This window comes from Polyergus mexicanus, unplaced genomic scaffold (genome assembly GCF_030449975.1).
Source record: "Polyergus mexicanus isolate NDT 795.1 unplaced genomic scaffold, iyPolMexi1.0 SCAF_9, whole genome shotgun sequence".
NCBI lineage: Eukaryota > Metazoa > Arthropoda > Insecta > Hymenoptera > Formicidae > Polyergus > Polyergus mexicanus.
Genome location: NW_027223329.1, coordinates 5,722,186 through 5,739,025, shown reverse-complemented (window position 1 = coordinate 5,739,025; position 16,840 = coordinate 5,722,186). Strand labels below are relative to the sequence as shown.

The 16,840-nt window shown below is 39.0% G+C and overlaps 2 protein-coding genes and 2 pseudogenes across 3 annotated transcripts; 1 reads left to right on the top strand and 3 right to left on the bottom strand.

Moving 5' to 3' along the window:
- Positions 1-280: 280 nt before the first annotated feature.
- On the top strand, positions 281-4,403 carry Arp8 (Actin-related protein 8). 2 transcript variants are annotated; one of them, XM_070301037.1, is made up of 8 exons: positions 281-805; positions 938-1,105; positions 1,166-1,663; positions 1,845-2,189; positions 2,275-2,421; positions 2,718-2,937; positions 3,019-3,147; positions 3,497-4,403. In XM_070301037.1, the coding sequence occupies exons 1-8, from the start codon at positions 782-784 to the stop codon at positions 3,667-3,669; spliced, it is 1,704 nt and encodes a 567-aa protein (XP_070157138.1). In that variant the 5' UTR covers positions 281-781; the 3' UTR covers positions 3,670-4,403. The 2 variants fall into 2 exon arrangements, with proteins under 2 accessions (XP_070157138.1, XP_070157139.1); XM_070301038.1 differs by lacking the exon at positions 281-805 and having other exon boundaries at positions 1,024-1,105; positions 1,157-1,663.
- A 535-nt stretch (positions 4,404-4,938) lies between these two features.
- LOC138936264 (uncharacterized protein PF3D7_1120000) lies at positions 4,939-6,364 on the bottom strand. The gene is made up of 4 exons (XM_070301529.1): positions 5,702-6,364; positions 5,484-5,619; positions 5,313-5,369; positions 4,939-5,196 (listed from the first exon to the last, which is right to left on the bottom strand). The coding sequence occupies exons 1-4, from the start codon at positions 6,103-6,105 to the stop codon at positions 5,044-5,046; spliced, it is 750 nt and encodes a 249-aa protein (XP_070157630.1). The 5' UTR covers positions 6,106-6,364; the 3' UTR covers positions 4,939-5,043.
- Positions 6,365-6,687: 323 nt separating this feature from the next.
- LOC138936520 (uncharacterized) lies at positions 6,688-9,477 on the bottom strand (annotated as a pseudogene).
- Positions 8,857-13,215, bottom strand: LOC138936285 (uncharacterized; annotated as a pseudogene).
- Positions 13,216-16,840: the final 3,625 nt, after the last annotated feature.

Genomic DNA, 16,840 nt, shown 5'->3' with positions numbered 1-16,840 from the left:
GAACCTTCTGAAACATTAATAAAAAATAAAGCAAAATATTAAATGCATATTTAAGTTTGTGTTTAATGTATTCAAGTAATTTTAATTTATTTCTTTTCTGCTTTTTCTCAAGATAGAATATATAATTTTTAAATTGTTATATATATATATATGATTCAGTCTGGTACTTTTTATCATATATCTGGTACAATCTGATACTTTTTTATCATTTAGTTGGTACAAAATATTTTTTTACGCTGGCAACACTGCCTATAAACTAGTTGATGGCCGTGTGATGAGTATTTGTCGGAGCCAATCCCCACACGAAAAAAAAGAAGAAGAAAGGATACGAATTCTCGGATCGACGATATCAAATTTTTAAGGTTATATATTACGCATATTACAAAATATAATGCGTAATATAACTCTAAACATTTGATATTTTCGGTCCGAGAATTCGTATCCCATCTGCTTTGGATTGGCGTCGCAATGACCAAATATATTATGCCAGCCAATCATGAAAAGGCTGGTTGGGTTGGCGCCTCTCTCTCCTAGAGGCTTTCTATGCAATCCATAGTGTAAAATGACCTTAAGTCATGATATGAAATATCGTTGCCAATTTTTGAAAGCTTACGAAAATTGAAATAAAATACCGAAATAGAGAAAAATATAAAAATATATATAAAAAAGAAAGAAAATATTCTATACTTTGTACTGATATTACATCTTAAAAGAAACAAATAATGATAAAAGAAGAGGGATAAATTCAAACAAAGCGATTTCGACATTATATTGCGAGAAAATGCCAGTTTATCAGGAAGCAGAAGTAATAATATCTATATATTATTAAAAACATTTGTAAAAAGAAATATTTGTGAATTTTTTTCGAGATTATATATATTATTTCCTCTTTTGTTTGTTTATTAACAAATATGTATAACAATCAATGTTTATTCAGCAAATCCAAGCACAAACTATCATTGTTATTCATCCTGGCTCTATGTATTTGCGTATGGGTCGTGCTTCTGATCTGAAGCCTGTTACATTGTTACATGCAGTGGCAAGGAGACGTTTACCAAGTGGAATAAAATACAAGGACAGTTTTCTACCACCAGCTGTAATATTAGTAAGTATAAATACATATGATATGACAAGAGAATTTTGTTATCAACATTAGCTTTTATAGACAAAGGAGTTAACGCAAGCAATGGAAGAGTCTCGACTACAAGTATCACATACTTTACAATCCTGCTTACAATCGGATGGAAGTCGAAGATATGCAACTCCACCACAGCAAATAGCAGCCTTCAATCGCCGATCCATCCCAGAAATCTCTTCGCCATGCAACATGAAATGGACAAAAACTGACTGTGATATAATTGTTGGTGATGATATTTTGTCATTAGATCCAGAGGAAGAATCTAATTTTAATATCCATTTTCCTTATAAAAGAGGTGAACTTAACATGCATATGGGTCCAGGCGGCAGTTTAACAGCTGTTATGGCAGATTTAAAAACAATCTGGGAATATGTGTTGACTGTAAAGCTGGATATTCCTTTGAGAGACTTAAAACACTATCGTGCAGTGCTTGTTGTACCTGATATCTATCATCGACCTTATTTGAAGGAAATGACTACATTATTATTGGATGAAATTGGTTTTGGTCGTTGCATTCTATTACAAGTTAGTTTTTGCTTATAATATTGCTAATATATTTGCTATTTATTTTTACATATAAACTTACAAAAAAAATTTTATAAATGTTTTAATTTATTATATTTCTAATGTTTTATTTTAATCAACTGTTTTATATCTTAACAAATAATTTGAAATTAAAATATAATTGCTATTTTATCATTGATAGGATCATGTAGGCGCGCTGTTTGGTGCAGGTTTGGGTTATGCATGTGTAGTAGATGTTGGAGCACAGAAAATATCAGTATCATGCGTGGAAGACGCAATTTCTCATAAAGATACGCGAGTACGTATGGATTATGGCAGTGCAGATGTCACACAGACATTTTTTTGGCTTTTACAAAAGTCCGCGTTTCCGTACAAATTATGCGATCCCATCAACAAATTGGATGCGTTGCTTTTAGATCAATTAAAGATAGATTTCTGTCACGTGGATTTAAATATATGTGGCTCACAGGAGAAAACATTTGTTGTTAGAAAGCCAAAACAACAAACAGAGAAATATACTTTGCAGGTATCTTTTTATTCGCTCTTCTTATAAAAAGAAAAAAGAAATTATTTTTTTATATATAATAAAATTGTATTGAAATTCGTAATAGGTAGGCGATGAATGCTTAATAGCACCTTTGAGCTTATTTCAACCTGAGTTGTTTAGAATTACTGGAACTCATAATGTTCATGTTCAAAAACGATCATTAGGAGATCCAGAAGATCCTTATGATGAGAACTATTTAAGAGAAACGAGTGTAAGTGTCTTTTTTTCAAACAAGTATATTTGCTTGAAATATTATGTAAAATTTTTTTACAAAATATTATTTATAAAAAAAATGGTAATTAATTAATATGTACATATTAATTTTTTATATAAAACAAAGATAAACATTAAAAAAAATGTATTTTTAATATTTATATGAAAATTTTATAAATAAGATTGAGAGAATAATATCACTTCATATTTCTCAAGTTTAATTTTTAACATGTTTCTATTTTAATACATATTAATAGTATCATTTAAGTTCGACTAGATTTATTTTTGTTTCAGAGACGTGGAATTAAAGAATCTTTAGATCATTCATCAGAAATGCAGGAGGAAACGGCGACTGTACCTACAATTACGGGCGAAGACGAAGTCGTAGTTGACGCGGTTGGTGATTCTGCACCTAGTTTGTCTAATCGTGATTTAGAGGTTCCTCGAGATTTTGTGGTTCCACAACAATTATTGGGTCTTGATCAAGCCATATTACAAAGCATTGAACGATGTTGTAAGTATAAAATTATTTATTCGCCGAAAATGAGTTTATAAGTAAAAGAGAATATGCATATAATTAATTTTATTTCCATAGCCAACGAAGATTTCAAAAGAAAAATGTATAGTTGCGTGCTAGTCGTCGGATCGGGTTTGAAATTTAAAGGTATTGGTACATGGCTTCGCAATCGAATATCCCTTCAGACACCTTACATGTACAGGCCTGGTAGGTAGTATCAAAATAAAATTATACAATTATACTCTGTTCAGAGAGAATGACCTCGGTCCGGACGAAAACTCGTCCGTTTCGCGCAGATTTCCACCCACGGAAGCCGTATTTACGTATATGGTATTGAGTTTTCTCCACTTTGCCCGCTTATGCGCGGACCATCGAGATCATTCTCTCTTTGGACGGAATATATGTCTTTTATACAGACTTATACATAGATTAATATCTTAAGATATAAGTCTATAAGTCTATAAGTCTTGTTTTGATTTGTGTGCCATTAATAATAGATAGTTGTAAATTTTCTATTGTTTAAAAGACAATATCTTTTTTTAAAATGTTATTGTAGAACAATTAGATATTATAACGCAGCCAAAGGATATGGATTCTGGTATGACGACCTGGAAAGGAGCAGGAATTTTGAGTTGCTTGGAATCAGCACAGGAGTTGTGGATCGCTCGAACCGAATGGCACCGCTGGGGAGTAAGAATATTAAGAGAGAGATCTCCTTTTTTGTGGTAAAAAATACCTGCTCCCTTATTAATTAATTATAATAATTTATTATGGTATATTAGTTATAATATAATAATTATAGTATATCATATTATAAGACGTATTTTTTACAAGAAAAGCGAAAAAAATGAAAACAATGTAGAAATTCCCTCGTTTACCATTGATGATTAAAAAATCTGAAACATTATTTCTGTTATAACAATAGAGGAGTGTTTTACATCAATTTTGTAATATTGATTTCTAAAATTAAGCAAAATTATAGAGAAAATATTAAGTTAAGAATATTAAGTTAATTATGAAGTATTCATAAATAAAATTTTATATTTGTTTCCTATTAATGATGTCTCATAATAGGCAGCTATTTATAGCCTAGTTTACACCGATATACTTTAATATGTATTAAGTATTAGATTGGCTAGTCATAGTCATTCCTCTAAAGAATGAAATGGTTGTGATTGGTTAGTATAATTTAGTATATTTAGTACATATTAAAGTATATCGGTGTAAACCAGGCTTGTATATTGTATATCCGTTATTTTTCCTCACGACTTATAAATTTTGTGAATAATTTTCATTTTTTTCGATAGAAGCATTTCAGTATACTCTGTTCCAATGCTCTTCAGAAAATATGTCAATACATATAATATTTATTTAAATAACATAATTAATATGTTGATTTTCATATCTCGAGTATATTACGCGATCTGTACTAAGCTATATTTTTTGATTAAGCAATCTACATAATATGATTACACTTCGTTTTGTTTAGAATAAAAACTAGAGATGTAAAGTGGAATGACATTTGTGTCTTTACTGTGTATATTTTTAATTCATGAATCAGAAACTTTATCAGAGATATTATATTCGTAAAATCATGGATAAAGTTTCTGATTCATGAATTTAAAATATATACAGTAAAGACACGAATGTCATTCCACTTTACGTCTCTAGTTTTTATTCTAAACAAAACGAGGTGTAGTCATATTATGTAGATTGCTTAATCTATATATATATATATATATAGGTATGTGTGTGTATTATATATAAATGATGTATAATATATTATATGTAAAATATTATACAATATTATACAATATTAATTAAATTTATTCTTATATATATATCTATAATTTAGGACTTTTTATGTAATTGTCATATTCTGGTGTATTGTGTGTGTTATATATATATATATATATATATATATATATATATATATATATTACAGATAAGATAAACAATACAAAATTGCAATTAAAATATTAATATAATATAAAATAAATTATTATAGCAGTTTGAAAAATACATTTTTAAAACAATTTATTATGTTGTATCAGCAATAAAATAAGTTTGTAATATCATACAATTAAATATTTGTTGGATGTATTATAATAACTCGGTCATTCTAATTTTAGTTTTGTCATTACGATGATATTGTACTATGTCATTTTCTATTAAAAAATTTACATAAAACCAAATATCTGGTGTAACATTTACATAAATATCATCTCCCCCTTTCATATAAGCGGATGTTAGAGCCTAAAATTATTCATACAATTATAATTATATCATTAAAATACAATTTTGTACATTCATATAATTAACCAATTTTATAAAAAATATAGATTGCATTTTATAAAAATAATATTACTTACCGCTAATAATTCCTTAAAGCCATCATTGTCAGAAAAAATTGTATCAACTACAGTATACTGTAAAAAGAGTTTACCAAATGAAATATTGATTTTTAGTTCTATATCTGATATTATGTAAAACAATTTTATCTAATAAAAAATATATAAAATAAGTGTCTCAAGTTTACGTACTAAATCGTTCTTCACTTGTTGAAATATACGTTTAGTTACAACAAATTCCTTCTCATAAGTCTCATTTGCAAAAGTCTCTTCCATATCCAAATAAGCTTCTCGCATTTTCTCAAGTCCATCTTTTTTATTTTTCAAACTGTAATAAATATGATAATAATACATAAATTGTAATGAAATTTTTGCATTCTTATACTTACAATTTGTATTATTATACTTACTATATGATATCTTCTTGAATATCAGAAAGCTTCTGTTTTAAACTGTTGAGGAGATCTTGCATATCACGAATCTCTTCTTCCATTTCAATCATTACTTCTACACGTAAATCAGATGTTCTTAGAATTGGATAATCTTCAGGTTCAACTTGTTGAATTTCTTTAAACAAGCTTTGGCATAATCTCTTTTGTTTCATTTTCACATCCTCGAGTGAACTTGATGGTTTCAGAGTAAAAACCTCATTGTTTGATATTTTATTTATTAAATCTTCTATTTTTTTTTCTTGTTCTATTTTCTTATCTTTTAGCGTTTCGAAAGCATCTTCTAACGTATATTCCATGTTTTTTTTGAAATATATATACAAAGAGAAGCCTGAACACAGAAAGAATACTGAACTATATACCATACTAGAACGCAACAGTTATGCCCCACCACTACTAAAGCGGCCACTAAAGGATAGCTGCAGCTTTTCAGAGCTATTTCTTTTTACCGTGAACTACCGTGACTAAAAACATCGTCCTGCCACGCAATCACACCAAATCACACGCGATTTGTGATACCACGCGAATATTTATTTTTATGCTAGATGGTCGAAAACGTTAAGAAGCAGAGAATTAAAATAAATATGAAAAATGGTAAAGTGTGGGTGCGTTCCGAGTTACGCATAAAACGCGTAGACTGCATAGAAAGTCGTTCCGATTTAACCAATGCGCGCAATAAAAGCACTTTGGTAACGCTGAGAATTCCCTAGATTGTATTAACCGTACTGAATTCTTAGTACTCATCCCAGCGCATTGACTGGTTCCAGTCCCGTCGGCGCGCGACTTTTTCTTTTCAATTTTTTTATTTTTTTTCTCGTTTACATATCTAATCTTACTTAATATCAATAACAAACATTGCATTACAAAGTTGCGGGGACAAAAATTGCTATACAACGTACGGTAGTAATTTAATTTATTTTATATTATATATACATGCAGGCGTTTCAATTATTCGCTATCACTGTGTACATCAGAAAAACAATCGTTTGGGTGGTGTAGGGTAATTTCGTATCTACTACTATCTAGTGATCTATGGAGGTGATCTATGGAGGTAGGAACGGAGAGTGACTCGTGAGGTTTTTATCAATAAAGTTGATAGTTTTTACAATATATCATTCTGTATATATTTTCGTTAGATGTTACATGCGATAGTATTGGCGCGAAAAATAATCAATCGGAACGTATCGCTGTTGGCCTCCCCGTTTCCGCGTTTGCGTCGCTTGATCTCGACACCCTGTTGAGCACCCTTGAGTCTGGGTCCCCTGTGTACCCGTGGCTGGGAGCTCCTCAGTTTGGGTTTCCACTGATCGGTATGCAGGGGGAATCCCGGTAGGCAACCACCACGGAATCCGTCCGTCGGGTGATGGCTCTCTCGGCTGAGGCGTCTTGGGTCGCACGTGACTCTCGTCGGACGACGAAAGGATTATGGGCGAAGCCGGTCGTCGTTCTGTCGTTTCTCCAGTCGTTGGCGAAGGCTCCAATTTTGTTTCTCCCTTGCTCCGCTGCCTCGTTGCTCTTGCGTCGATCCTCCCTGGATGGGAACTGCGGCGTTGCGTCGGGAGTCGTCATAGATGAGTGCAGGAGGTGATGTGCACAATCCTCGGCTTTTGCGGTGGTGCGTTAGGTAGCGTAGGGAATGTACCCGAGCCGGAGCGTTTGACGCTACGCGATGGCGAGACGGCGCCTGAGCTGTGGCGCTTGGCGTCCGGTGCAGGCGAGGACGCGTCGGAGCGTGGGCGCTGGGCGCCAGCTGAAGGCGAGGATGTGCCTGCGTCGAGGCGCTTAGCGCCGGGCGATGGCGAGGCAGCGCCTGTATTCCTCCTCGCTAGGAGGTGCAGAGGCGTCGGCCTGGTTCGCTGGCGTATGCCGATTTCTCCTTCCAGAGGAGAAATATTCTTCTGGATCTTCGTCTTGGCTGCTCTTGATCTCCTTGTTGACGTAATTCGGGCGACTAGGCGCCGTGTTGTAAGGGTAAATGTAGCGAGAAATTCGCTAATTAATGATCGTCCTGACTCCACGGGGAGCCTGCTTATCTTCCCTGCGGGTTGACTTTTAATTACGGAAAAGCGTACCCGACGTATGACGCCTAGCGGAGGTGCCCGGTACTAGCTGTGCGCGGCGCATATGTAGCCGCCTGAGCGTCTTTCGGCTCCCGAGTTAGCTAGCCCGGCGCGCGCCGCGCAGCGGCGGCGCCCGTACTATCGGTGCGGCCGCTTATGCCTTTATACGATTGAATTTTCTTCGCCATAGTGCGATTGAATTTTCATCGCCACAGGTGGTATTTATCATAAAAGCACGCAAAGCATAACACGGTGTCACATCATGCACATTTTATGAAGCCTACCGCTTTGCAGATGCACGGCTGTTTCAAGAGTGAGATCGGGAAACAAAGCTCGTTTACATTCAAAAATATGTCTCTTTCGTCAATTAATTTTGATGCGGACCACGCGTATTTAATCATTGGCCGAAATGCAGGTGCGCTCAATTGATGCAAAAGTAAGGAATGAATTTTAATGGAATCCTCTCTGGACGCGATTTCCCGATTTGCCTTTAACAGTTCAGGAGCGTTTTGCAATTTTTTAATGAAAATTTTTATCTGGCGGTAAAAATAGACATCGCACGGTTGGCAGAGCGGAGTACATTTCGGTGGAATTACTTTAACAGTACAGGTGCATGCCTGTACGTCGTCTACGAAGATATTATCATAGAGTATCTGATCCGTCTGCCCTCCCCACGAATCGATTATCAACAGAAATTTTTCTTGGCGAACGTACGGGTGAATGAAAGATTTCAAAAATTCTTCCCAGATTTGTTTGGTAAACTTACCGGATTTTGTGCAGGTCACAATCACATTTTTAAAGTTATCGGTAAGCTCGTCGACTTTTTTTTTAACAATCGGACCGAATTTTCCAGACGGTTCTTGCATGGACAAAAAAACGAAAGGAAATATCTTGCCGGACGCAGTTAATGCATACTGTTGCGTCCGCGGATCGAAATCGATATAACTCGAATCCGCGTGACACAACCGACACTCGCGTACCGCAAGTAAATAATTAACACTTCTTTGAAAGAACGAAAGGAACTTTAATATAATAACACAGAACACTATTATACAAGGAACATAGAACTATAACGGTTATCGTAATCTCGAATACGTCCGCCCGGAATGGCATCCGTCGCGAGACTCTAAGATGGCCGATCTCTCATCAGATGAACGCCGTTGTTTAACAACAACCCTTAGCAACGTTCTCCCGGAGACGGGTACAGCAGATTCAGGAATAACGGTCACAGACCCGCAGGGACGCAACACTACTCCCCCTCTTCAAGATTGTCGTCCCGACAATCAATGGTAGAAGGGCTCTTCTAAATTAAATGGGTTGATCGTTGTCCTCTTCTTCCAAAGCGTTGACTCCAGGGTGCCTTAATGACTTCCTGCTCTACCCTGAGCTGCTGCTACAGGTTACCGAGCGCCATTATTTATCGGCCCCAATCACACACCCTCCAGGAATATACAGGATACTGCCATCGAACCCGCTTGACAAGAATATCCAATGTCGACTCCAGGGTACAAAAACGGTTTCCTGCCCTACCCTGAGCTGCTGCTGCAGGTTACCGAGCACCGTCAAAATCCAGAACCCAATCGACTTCGATAAATCTTGAAATTGCAGTAGCTGTCCCCCGTTCTTCGCCTGATTTCCGGAAATGTCCAATGCTGCCGCATCTCCGCATCTCAACATAAGGGAGCGACTCTTCGGACAAGAGGGGGGTAACACCCGTGGACCCACCGTCCTTCTAAGAGGACACCTCAAGTCCCTGTCTCGGCATTCGCCCTTCGTCCCACGGGAAAACCACGATCAAAAACCGGGGAGAGACAGAGTCTTCAATGATGGTCTTTGAAGAACAAATTTCGAATGAAGATTCTATAAAACATCTTCTTCAATTCCTTAAGAAAAAGAAACAGAAAGAAAATTAACAAATATCAAGTAACATAAACCATAAATCGGGTTTCGGATGTGATTTAAATCTGCCTTTAATCGAGATTTTCAATATTAACGACACACTCCAATACCGCACGCGCCTTTCCTCTAAGACATGATACGAGAGCGACGCTTTTCGCAGCGTCACTCCACCTATTTGCTCGCGCGATTAACTCGAACTGTGAGAAGCACTCCCTTAGCGGAACAGTCCCGTCAAAAATATCCGACTTTAATTTAAAGCCTAATTCCGTATTAATATTAATTGAATTACGCGCGTCTCTCTCAAAATTAGGCGTAACATTAGGCATAAAATTTCTGTTCATAGAGCGACTTAGCTGGTTGTTATCATCCAGCAGACGAATTCTCTGCTCCATTCCACGTAACGCTTCGTCGCGTTGGCGTAGTTGTTGTGCCTCAAATATAGCTCGCTGCTCATCGTATTGGCGCAATTGCGTCTCAAAATCGGTTCGCTGCTGTAATCGCTCCTCGCGTAGCTCACGGATCTCACGCATCGCTGACTGAAGCGTAACCGTTTCCAATGATGGTCCCGATGTTGTAGCCGCCGTTGAAGTCAGACGACTCCTCTTTCTCGTCGTGACTCCTGCCGTCGACGAATTTTCCTGTTCCATCTCCATTTTTATAGACGAAAAAACACACAATTCTCCAGAAAATCGTCCGCTCCGTTGTATCCCGGACGAGCCCCCAAAATGTTGCGTCCGCGGATCGAAATCGATATAACTCGAATCCGCGTGACACAACCGACACTCGCGTACCGCAAGTAAATAATTAACACTCCTTTGAAAGAACGAAAGGAACTTTAATATAATAACACTGAACACTATTATACAAGGAACACAGAACTATAACGGTTATCGTAATCTCGAATACGTCCGCCCGGAATGGCATCCGTCGCGAGACTCTAAGATGGCCGATCTCTCATCAGATGAACGCCGTTGTTTAACAACAACCCTTAGCAACGTTCTCCCGGAGACGGGTACAGCAGATTCAGGAATAACGGTCACAGACCCGCAGGGACGCAACAATACTATGCCGTGTAGGAATGGCTTATTTTGTTTAAATCTTTCTTTCTTACAAGAACGGTTTTGGACCCCTGTTCCGCAAGCGATCTATTATACGTGGATTGGTATTGGCAGTCGGTTTGATCAGTATTGATAACATAATCAAGATCGAAATTAGGGTTGAGCTTTTTTGTTTGCACCTGGAATTTTTCAGCGGCTGCCAATACTTCCTCCATTGTGACAAACTCTTTAGAGCTGATAAATTTGGTGATGTTGCGCTGTCTGATCCTATGATGTTTTTTGAATTGCTCAACCCAAGTCGAGCTAGCGGTGAAATGGAAGGAATCCGATAAAAAAGGAAACGCAGCATTCATTGCCCACTGCTGTAAAGTCCGTGTTATGACCTGAATAAGAATAAAATTAATCAATCGTAGCATATCAGACGCATGTGATTCCGCTGTTTTCAATAATAAGAATACTCTACACTTTTCTTCAATGTGTTATTTATTGTTAGTTTTTATGATATTGTTTACCTGTTCCAAATTTTGCCGTGCTTCCAGAAATCGTTCGTATGTTTCACTATCAATAGTTTTCCATTTGTCAAAGTTGGTTCCTCCTCTTTTTACATCGTCTCTCCATCGATAAATATAACATATATGTTTTAAGCGAGAGCATCCTCTTTTTGCAAAGTTTTCAAGGACCACTTTGGATGGGCTGCAGCAAGAGCAACTGTTCTTTCTTTGTACGATAATGGAATGTAATCTTTAGGCTCTGGTGCGAATTCTTCAGCAATGTATTCCTCATCATCTCCCGCTACACCCTTGCACTATACATGATACATTATTGTATACTTCAATAAATTCGCACAAAATGAGAAACAACTCGTACTCATAGAAATTCAACTTACCGGCGAATATTCCTGTAATTCGTCAAACTCGTCAATGCCGATCAGCTCCTCGACGTCGATGATTTTTCCGTCAGCCACCATATCAACAATTTCCCTGCCTATGACCTCTCCCATTGCAATAGAAGCAGCGGAAATCACGGTTGGCGGTGTATCCGTGAGTAGATTCAAATTTCGGAGCAACGATTCGGAATATTTGAGGGCGTTTGTCATTTCACCCTTCGTTGCTCATCTCTCTCTTCTGTGTCCGATGTGTTTTCTTGTGACGGATCTGGTTGTGGTGGTCCTTCTTCTAGAGCAGCAGCTTTCTCCATGTTACACTTCTTTTATTTTTCAAATTTCACTTATATCAGGGGAGGCCTGCGTTAAGGTCTTCCCCCTAGGAAAGAGGAAGGTCATTAACGGTAAACACAGGAGCGAACGGTGCCGAAATACTTGGAATTTCGAAAATGGGGCAGATCGTTGATTTTAACAATAAGAGCTCGTTTTAAAACTGTACACAATCTTACCAAAAACCGTACGTTGTATAGCAATTTTTTCCCCCGCAACTTTGTAATACAATGTTTGTTATTGATATTAAGTAAGATTAGATATGTAAACGAGAAAAAAAAATTGAAAAAAAAGTCGCGCGTCGACGGAACTTGAACACGGGCCAGCAGCGTGCCAGCCGTGAACCTTGCCTACTGCGCCGCGCTCGCTTGCTCGACAACGCAGCACAGTTACTGGTATACATACCGCGCGTGAAACTTTACCGTAGATTTTCTCAGAAACCAAGCCGTAGTGCATAAATTCCCGTTAGCCTGGTACTTAGGGCAAATACCTCTACAACATACCTGAGTCCCATCAAAATCCATTTTTATCATGTTGCAGGGCCCCCTTGTTAGTATGCCTTGGTGAAATGAAAACACTTATAATCCCAGCAAGCAAAATGATGCAAACTTTGCGCAAAGTTTGCAGCAAACCCGAGCATGCCTTTACAGCAAAATTGTAACAAGGTGTGTCCGGAAAAAGCTTAGCTTTTGCTGGCAAGGTTTGTTGCAATAGTGTGATGCACATTTTACGCAAATAATAGAGCAAACCTTACCGTGCACGGCATGACAGCAAATTTGTGGCAAGAACAGGACAAACCTTGCTATGCACGGGATGACAGCAAATTTGTGGCAAGAACAGGACAAACCTTGCTGTGCACAGGATGACAGCAAATTTGTGGCAAGAATAGGGCAAACCTTGCCGTGTACGGCATGATAACAAATTTAAGGCAAGAATAGAGCAAACCTTGCCGTGCACGGGATGACAGCAAATTTGTGACAAGAATAGGGCAAACCTGCCGTGTACGGCATGATAGCAAATTTGTGATAATTCTCTGTATAGGATGATTCAGAAACTCTGCGACAAACTCTGAGGTACGATAAATCTGGCAGAGAAGAATATTTTTTGTGAAGCAATCCATCATGTTTTCTGACGCGTCGTTTAAGAATATGCGCGCTATCTCACTCGCACGTACGCCGACCACGCTATCTCGCTTACCCCCCCGCGGAACCTACCAACGGACCGACAACGGATAGTGGGAGCACCGGCCGGACTTACCAGGTATATAAATATGAAACCCGAATTTGCCCATAGATTGCCCTAGCTGTCAATGTAGTTACCGTCAAACCGCGTCATTGGCGCTATTTTCTTGTTTTGACATCTGATAAAGATTTTCCGACCGGCCGAGACATCGGGACCAGATCCCATCCTCCGATCCGACTCCCGACACCGACCTAACCAGCTACCTCTGGGGGCTAAGGCTTTTCTTAGCTCTGCCGGATTTCTCTGACTCTCGCTACCTTAGGAGCCGAGGTTTCTCTTGGCCCTACCGGGTTTCTCCGGTTCCTCGTCCCAGCCCGGGCTGAGGTTTTCTCAGCCCCGCCGGGTTTCTCCGGTTTCCGTTGCAGGCGGAGCTCGACGTGACACTCGGGCCTGCCGGCAATACCGAACTACCTATCCTGACACTAGTTGATAAGTCGCCTGTAGATATCGCGCCGTAGTCTTAAGCCCGTTAGTTATAACTCCGCTAGTTCTAACCGCGCCGTAGGAATAAACTTGCTAGTAATAAGCCCGTTAGCTATAAGTCCGCTAGTTCTAAGCGCGCTAGTAATAAGCCTGTTAATGATAAGCCTGCTAGTCTTAAGAGCCTGCTAATTATAACCGCACCGTAATCTTAAGCTCGCCTGTAAATAAAACCGCCGTAGAAATTAAGCCGCGTCCACTTGGCGCTACCGCCGCATGCCGCCTTGCATTTCTCGCCGCTTACCGCCGCTTTGCACGTCCGCTGCACATCGCCCCGCGCCTGACACCAGCTTTCCGCCTACCGCCCGTTGACCGACACCGCCTGGCCCTGCACGCTGCTTTGTATATATTTGCTTCTAACTAAAATAAATTATCTTTTCTACCTATACTGTGTCTACGCAAGCTTGAATCTCTCCTCCTCTCGAACCCAGACACCGACGAGCCGATCTGAGCGTTGAGCGAGATGACCGCGTTACAATGGCGCCCGAACAGGGGTCCAGTAGAGACTCCAGCTTGCGTACGCACCCCGATAAAAATCTCTTGGGTATACGCGCTTACGAAAGTCCAGCTCGTGACTCTTCTAGTCACACACGGTCTCGATAGTACCGGAACTATTGATACATTGCGATATCGACTGCGTCAATTCGTAACCCAGAATCCAGACCTGTTCCCCGAACACGATACCGCCGACATGCCGAACGAAAGAGAGGCAACGCCAGGCCAAGCCGAGCCAACCCCATACCATACCGAACCGACTTTACCCGACCCAACCGCGAGTCTAGACCGAATCCGGAAATGGGGCCTTTGCTTTGATGACAAAGATCCGTTCGCGTTCCTCGAGCGGATAGAGGAACTCAGACGATCCTACCGCTACGCGGACGAATTATTCCTTCTAGGGCTGCCCGAGATGTTGCGCGGAAATCTCCTGTTATGGTATCGCAACAATTACGAAGACTGGACCACCTGGGACGCCTTCTGCACAGTCTTCAGGCTGAAGTACCTCCCACCGCTGCGACAAGACGCACAGGCCAGGAGGCAAAGACCGGGGGAATCTTTCGACCAATACGCCACGGACCTGCTAACGATAATGAGACGCGCTGGGGACTACACGCCACAAGAGAAGGCCCGCTCATATAATAACCTACACTCCAGCTATCAGCTGTACATTCGGCCGGCAGAAGCCACCAGCATCGCCGACCTAAGCGCCCGAGCCACCGAGCACGAAAAAGTCCTCCGCCGGCAAAAGGAAGAACAACCACCAATACGGAGCATACCCAGCTCACCGATCGTGGCCGCCACTTACAGCAAAGAAGAATGCTGTTGGCGATGCAAACAACGAGGCCACACCCGCCTCGACTGCAAGCGGCCATCACGCAAATTCTGCTCCCGCTGCGGCAAGGACGGCGTACTTACCCGAGACTGCCACCCGTCGGCGGGAAACGGCACACGGGCCGGGGAACCAGCGACCGCCACCCGTCCCGACCAAACCACATAAGGTTTACGCCCAGGCCGCATCTAAAGATCTGTCTGCTCGGTCGACACCTATGGGCGCTGCTCTTCTTTGCGTAAAATTTACGAGCAAGCCTTTTTCTATTATTTACAGCATCGTGAGACAAAATATTTTGCAGTCAATTTGCTTCAAACTTTTTGACAAACTAAAACAAGACAAATGTTTGCTAGACAATTGTTGTCAAAATTAAAGCATACCTTGTCGCAAAGCTTTGGCAAAATGTGATTTTAACATTCTTGGCTATCTGGGATGTTTTGGATTGGAAAAAAGGGAAATAATCGTTTCAAGCTAATAAATGACTATGATATAAAATTAATATCAAAGATTATGAAAATTTTCCGAAAATATGTCTCTGAAGAGTTTTGTCTACCAAGATCTATAGAAAATATAGAACATTGGAAAGCAACAGAATTTAAACAATTTCTATTATATACAGGTCCCGTTGCATTGAAAGGAAAATTGCCTAAAATGCAATATAAACATTTCGTATGCTTACATATCGCTATAAGAATTTTGTGTTCATCAGAATGTATCAGGCTTAATACATATGCAAAATCTTTAATTCGATATTTTGTTGAAAAATACAAAAAAATATATGGTAATGAATATATTATTGTACATATAACGTGCACAATCTTTTGCATCTTTGTGATAATGAATTATTATTTGGAAAAGTTGATAATTTTAGTGCATTTAAATTTGAAAATTATATGAATAAAATAAAAAAGAAAATGAAAAATTCACCTTTGCAACAAATATACAATAGAATTATTGAAGATAGAAAGTGTCTAACATCTGTTAACATGTTTAATTTGCCTGAAGAAGATGATAAACCTTTAGTAAGTAATAAAGATGGGAAAATTTATAGATACTATAAAAAACTTTCTCATGATAAATTTACAATATCATTATGTCAAAGGAATAATTGTGTCCTTTTAAGGAATTCTAGTTATATGCTTATTTCAAATATTTATAAAAATGAAAATAATGATATAAAAATAGTTGGAAAATTTTTCCAAAATGTATCTCATTTTATAGAAAAGCCTTCGTTTAGTTTAGCTATAAAAGTCATTGACATACATGAAATATCAAATATATCAACTTTCGATTGTAAAAATATTAAAGCAAAATGTTTAATCTTACCAATGAATGATAAATTTGCAGTAATTCCATTATTACATTGTAATAAACCACTTTTGCGAGGCGGTCGTGGATAACTCGGTCGGAATTCGGGGCTCGTGAAAGGGTGTCGAGAGACGAACGAAAGCAACGTGAGGTAAAATATAATTTATTGCGTGTAAGTATGTATACAGTGTATACAGAGTGAGTGTATGTGTATAAACGATGTATGCGTGTGAGAGTGTGTAGTTGTGTACGAGTGAGACGAAAGGCGAGCGAGTGCGTGCGCGAACATATAATATAGAAGTATGATGTAACAATGTATCGAAAGTATTGTATGTATGTGAAGCGAATGACGATATGTGTGTGACAAAAATGCACTCGTGTATGTGTGAGATGCAGAATCGGTTAGCGGTGCGGTCGTGTCGGTCGCGGTGCATCCGAATTAAATGCATTATGCGCGGCGCGGAGCGCGATTTCGGCGATTCGATATAATATCGATTACGCTAGCGGATCGTG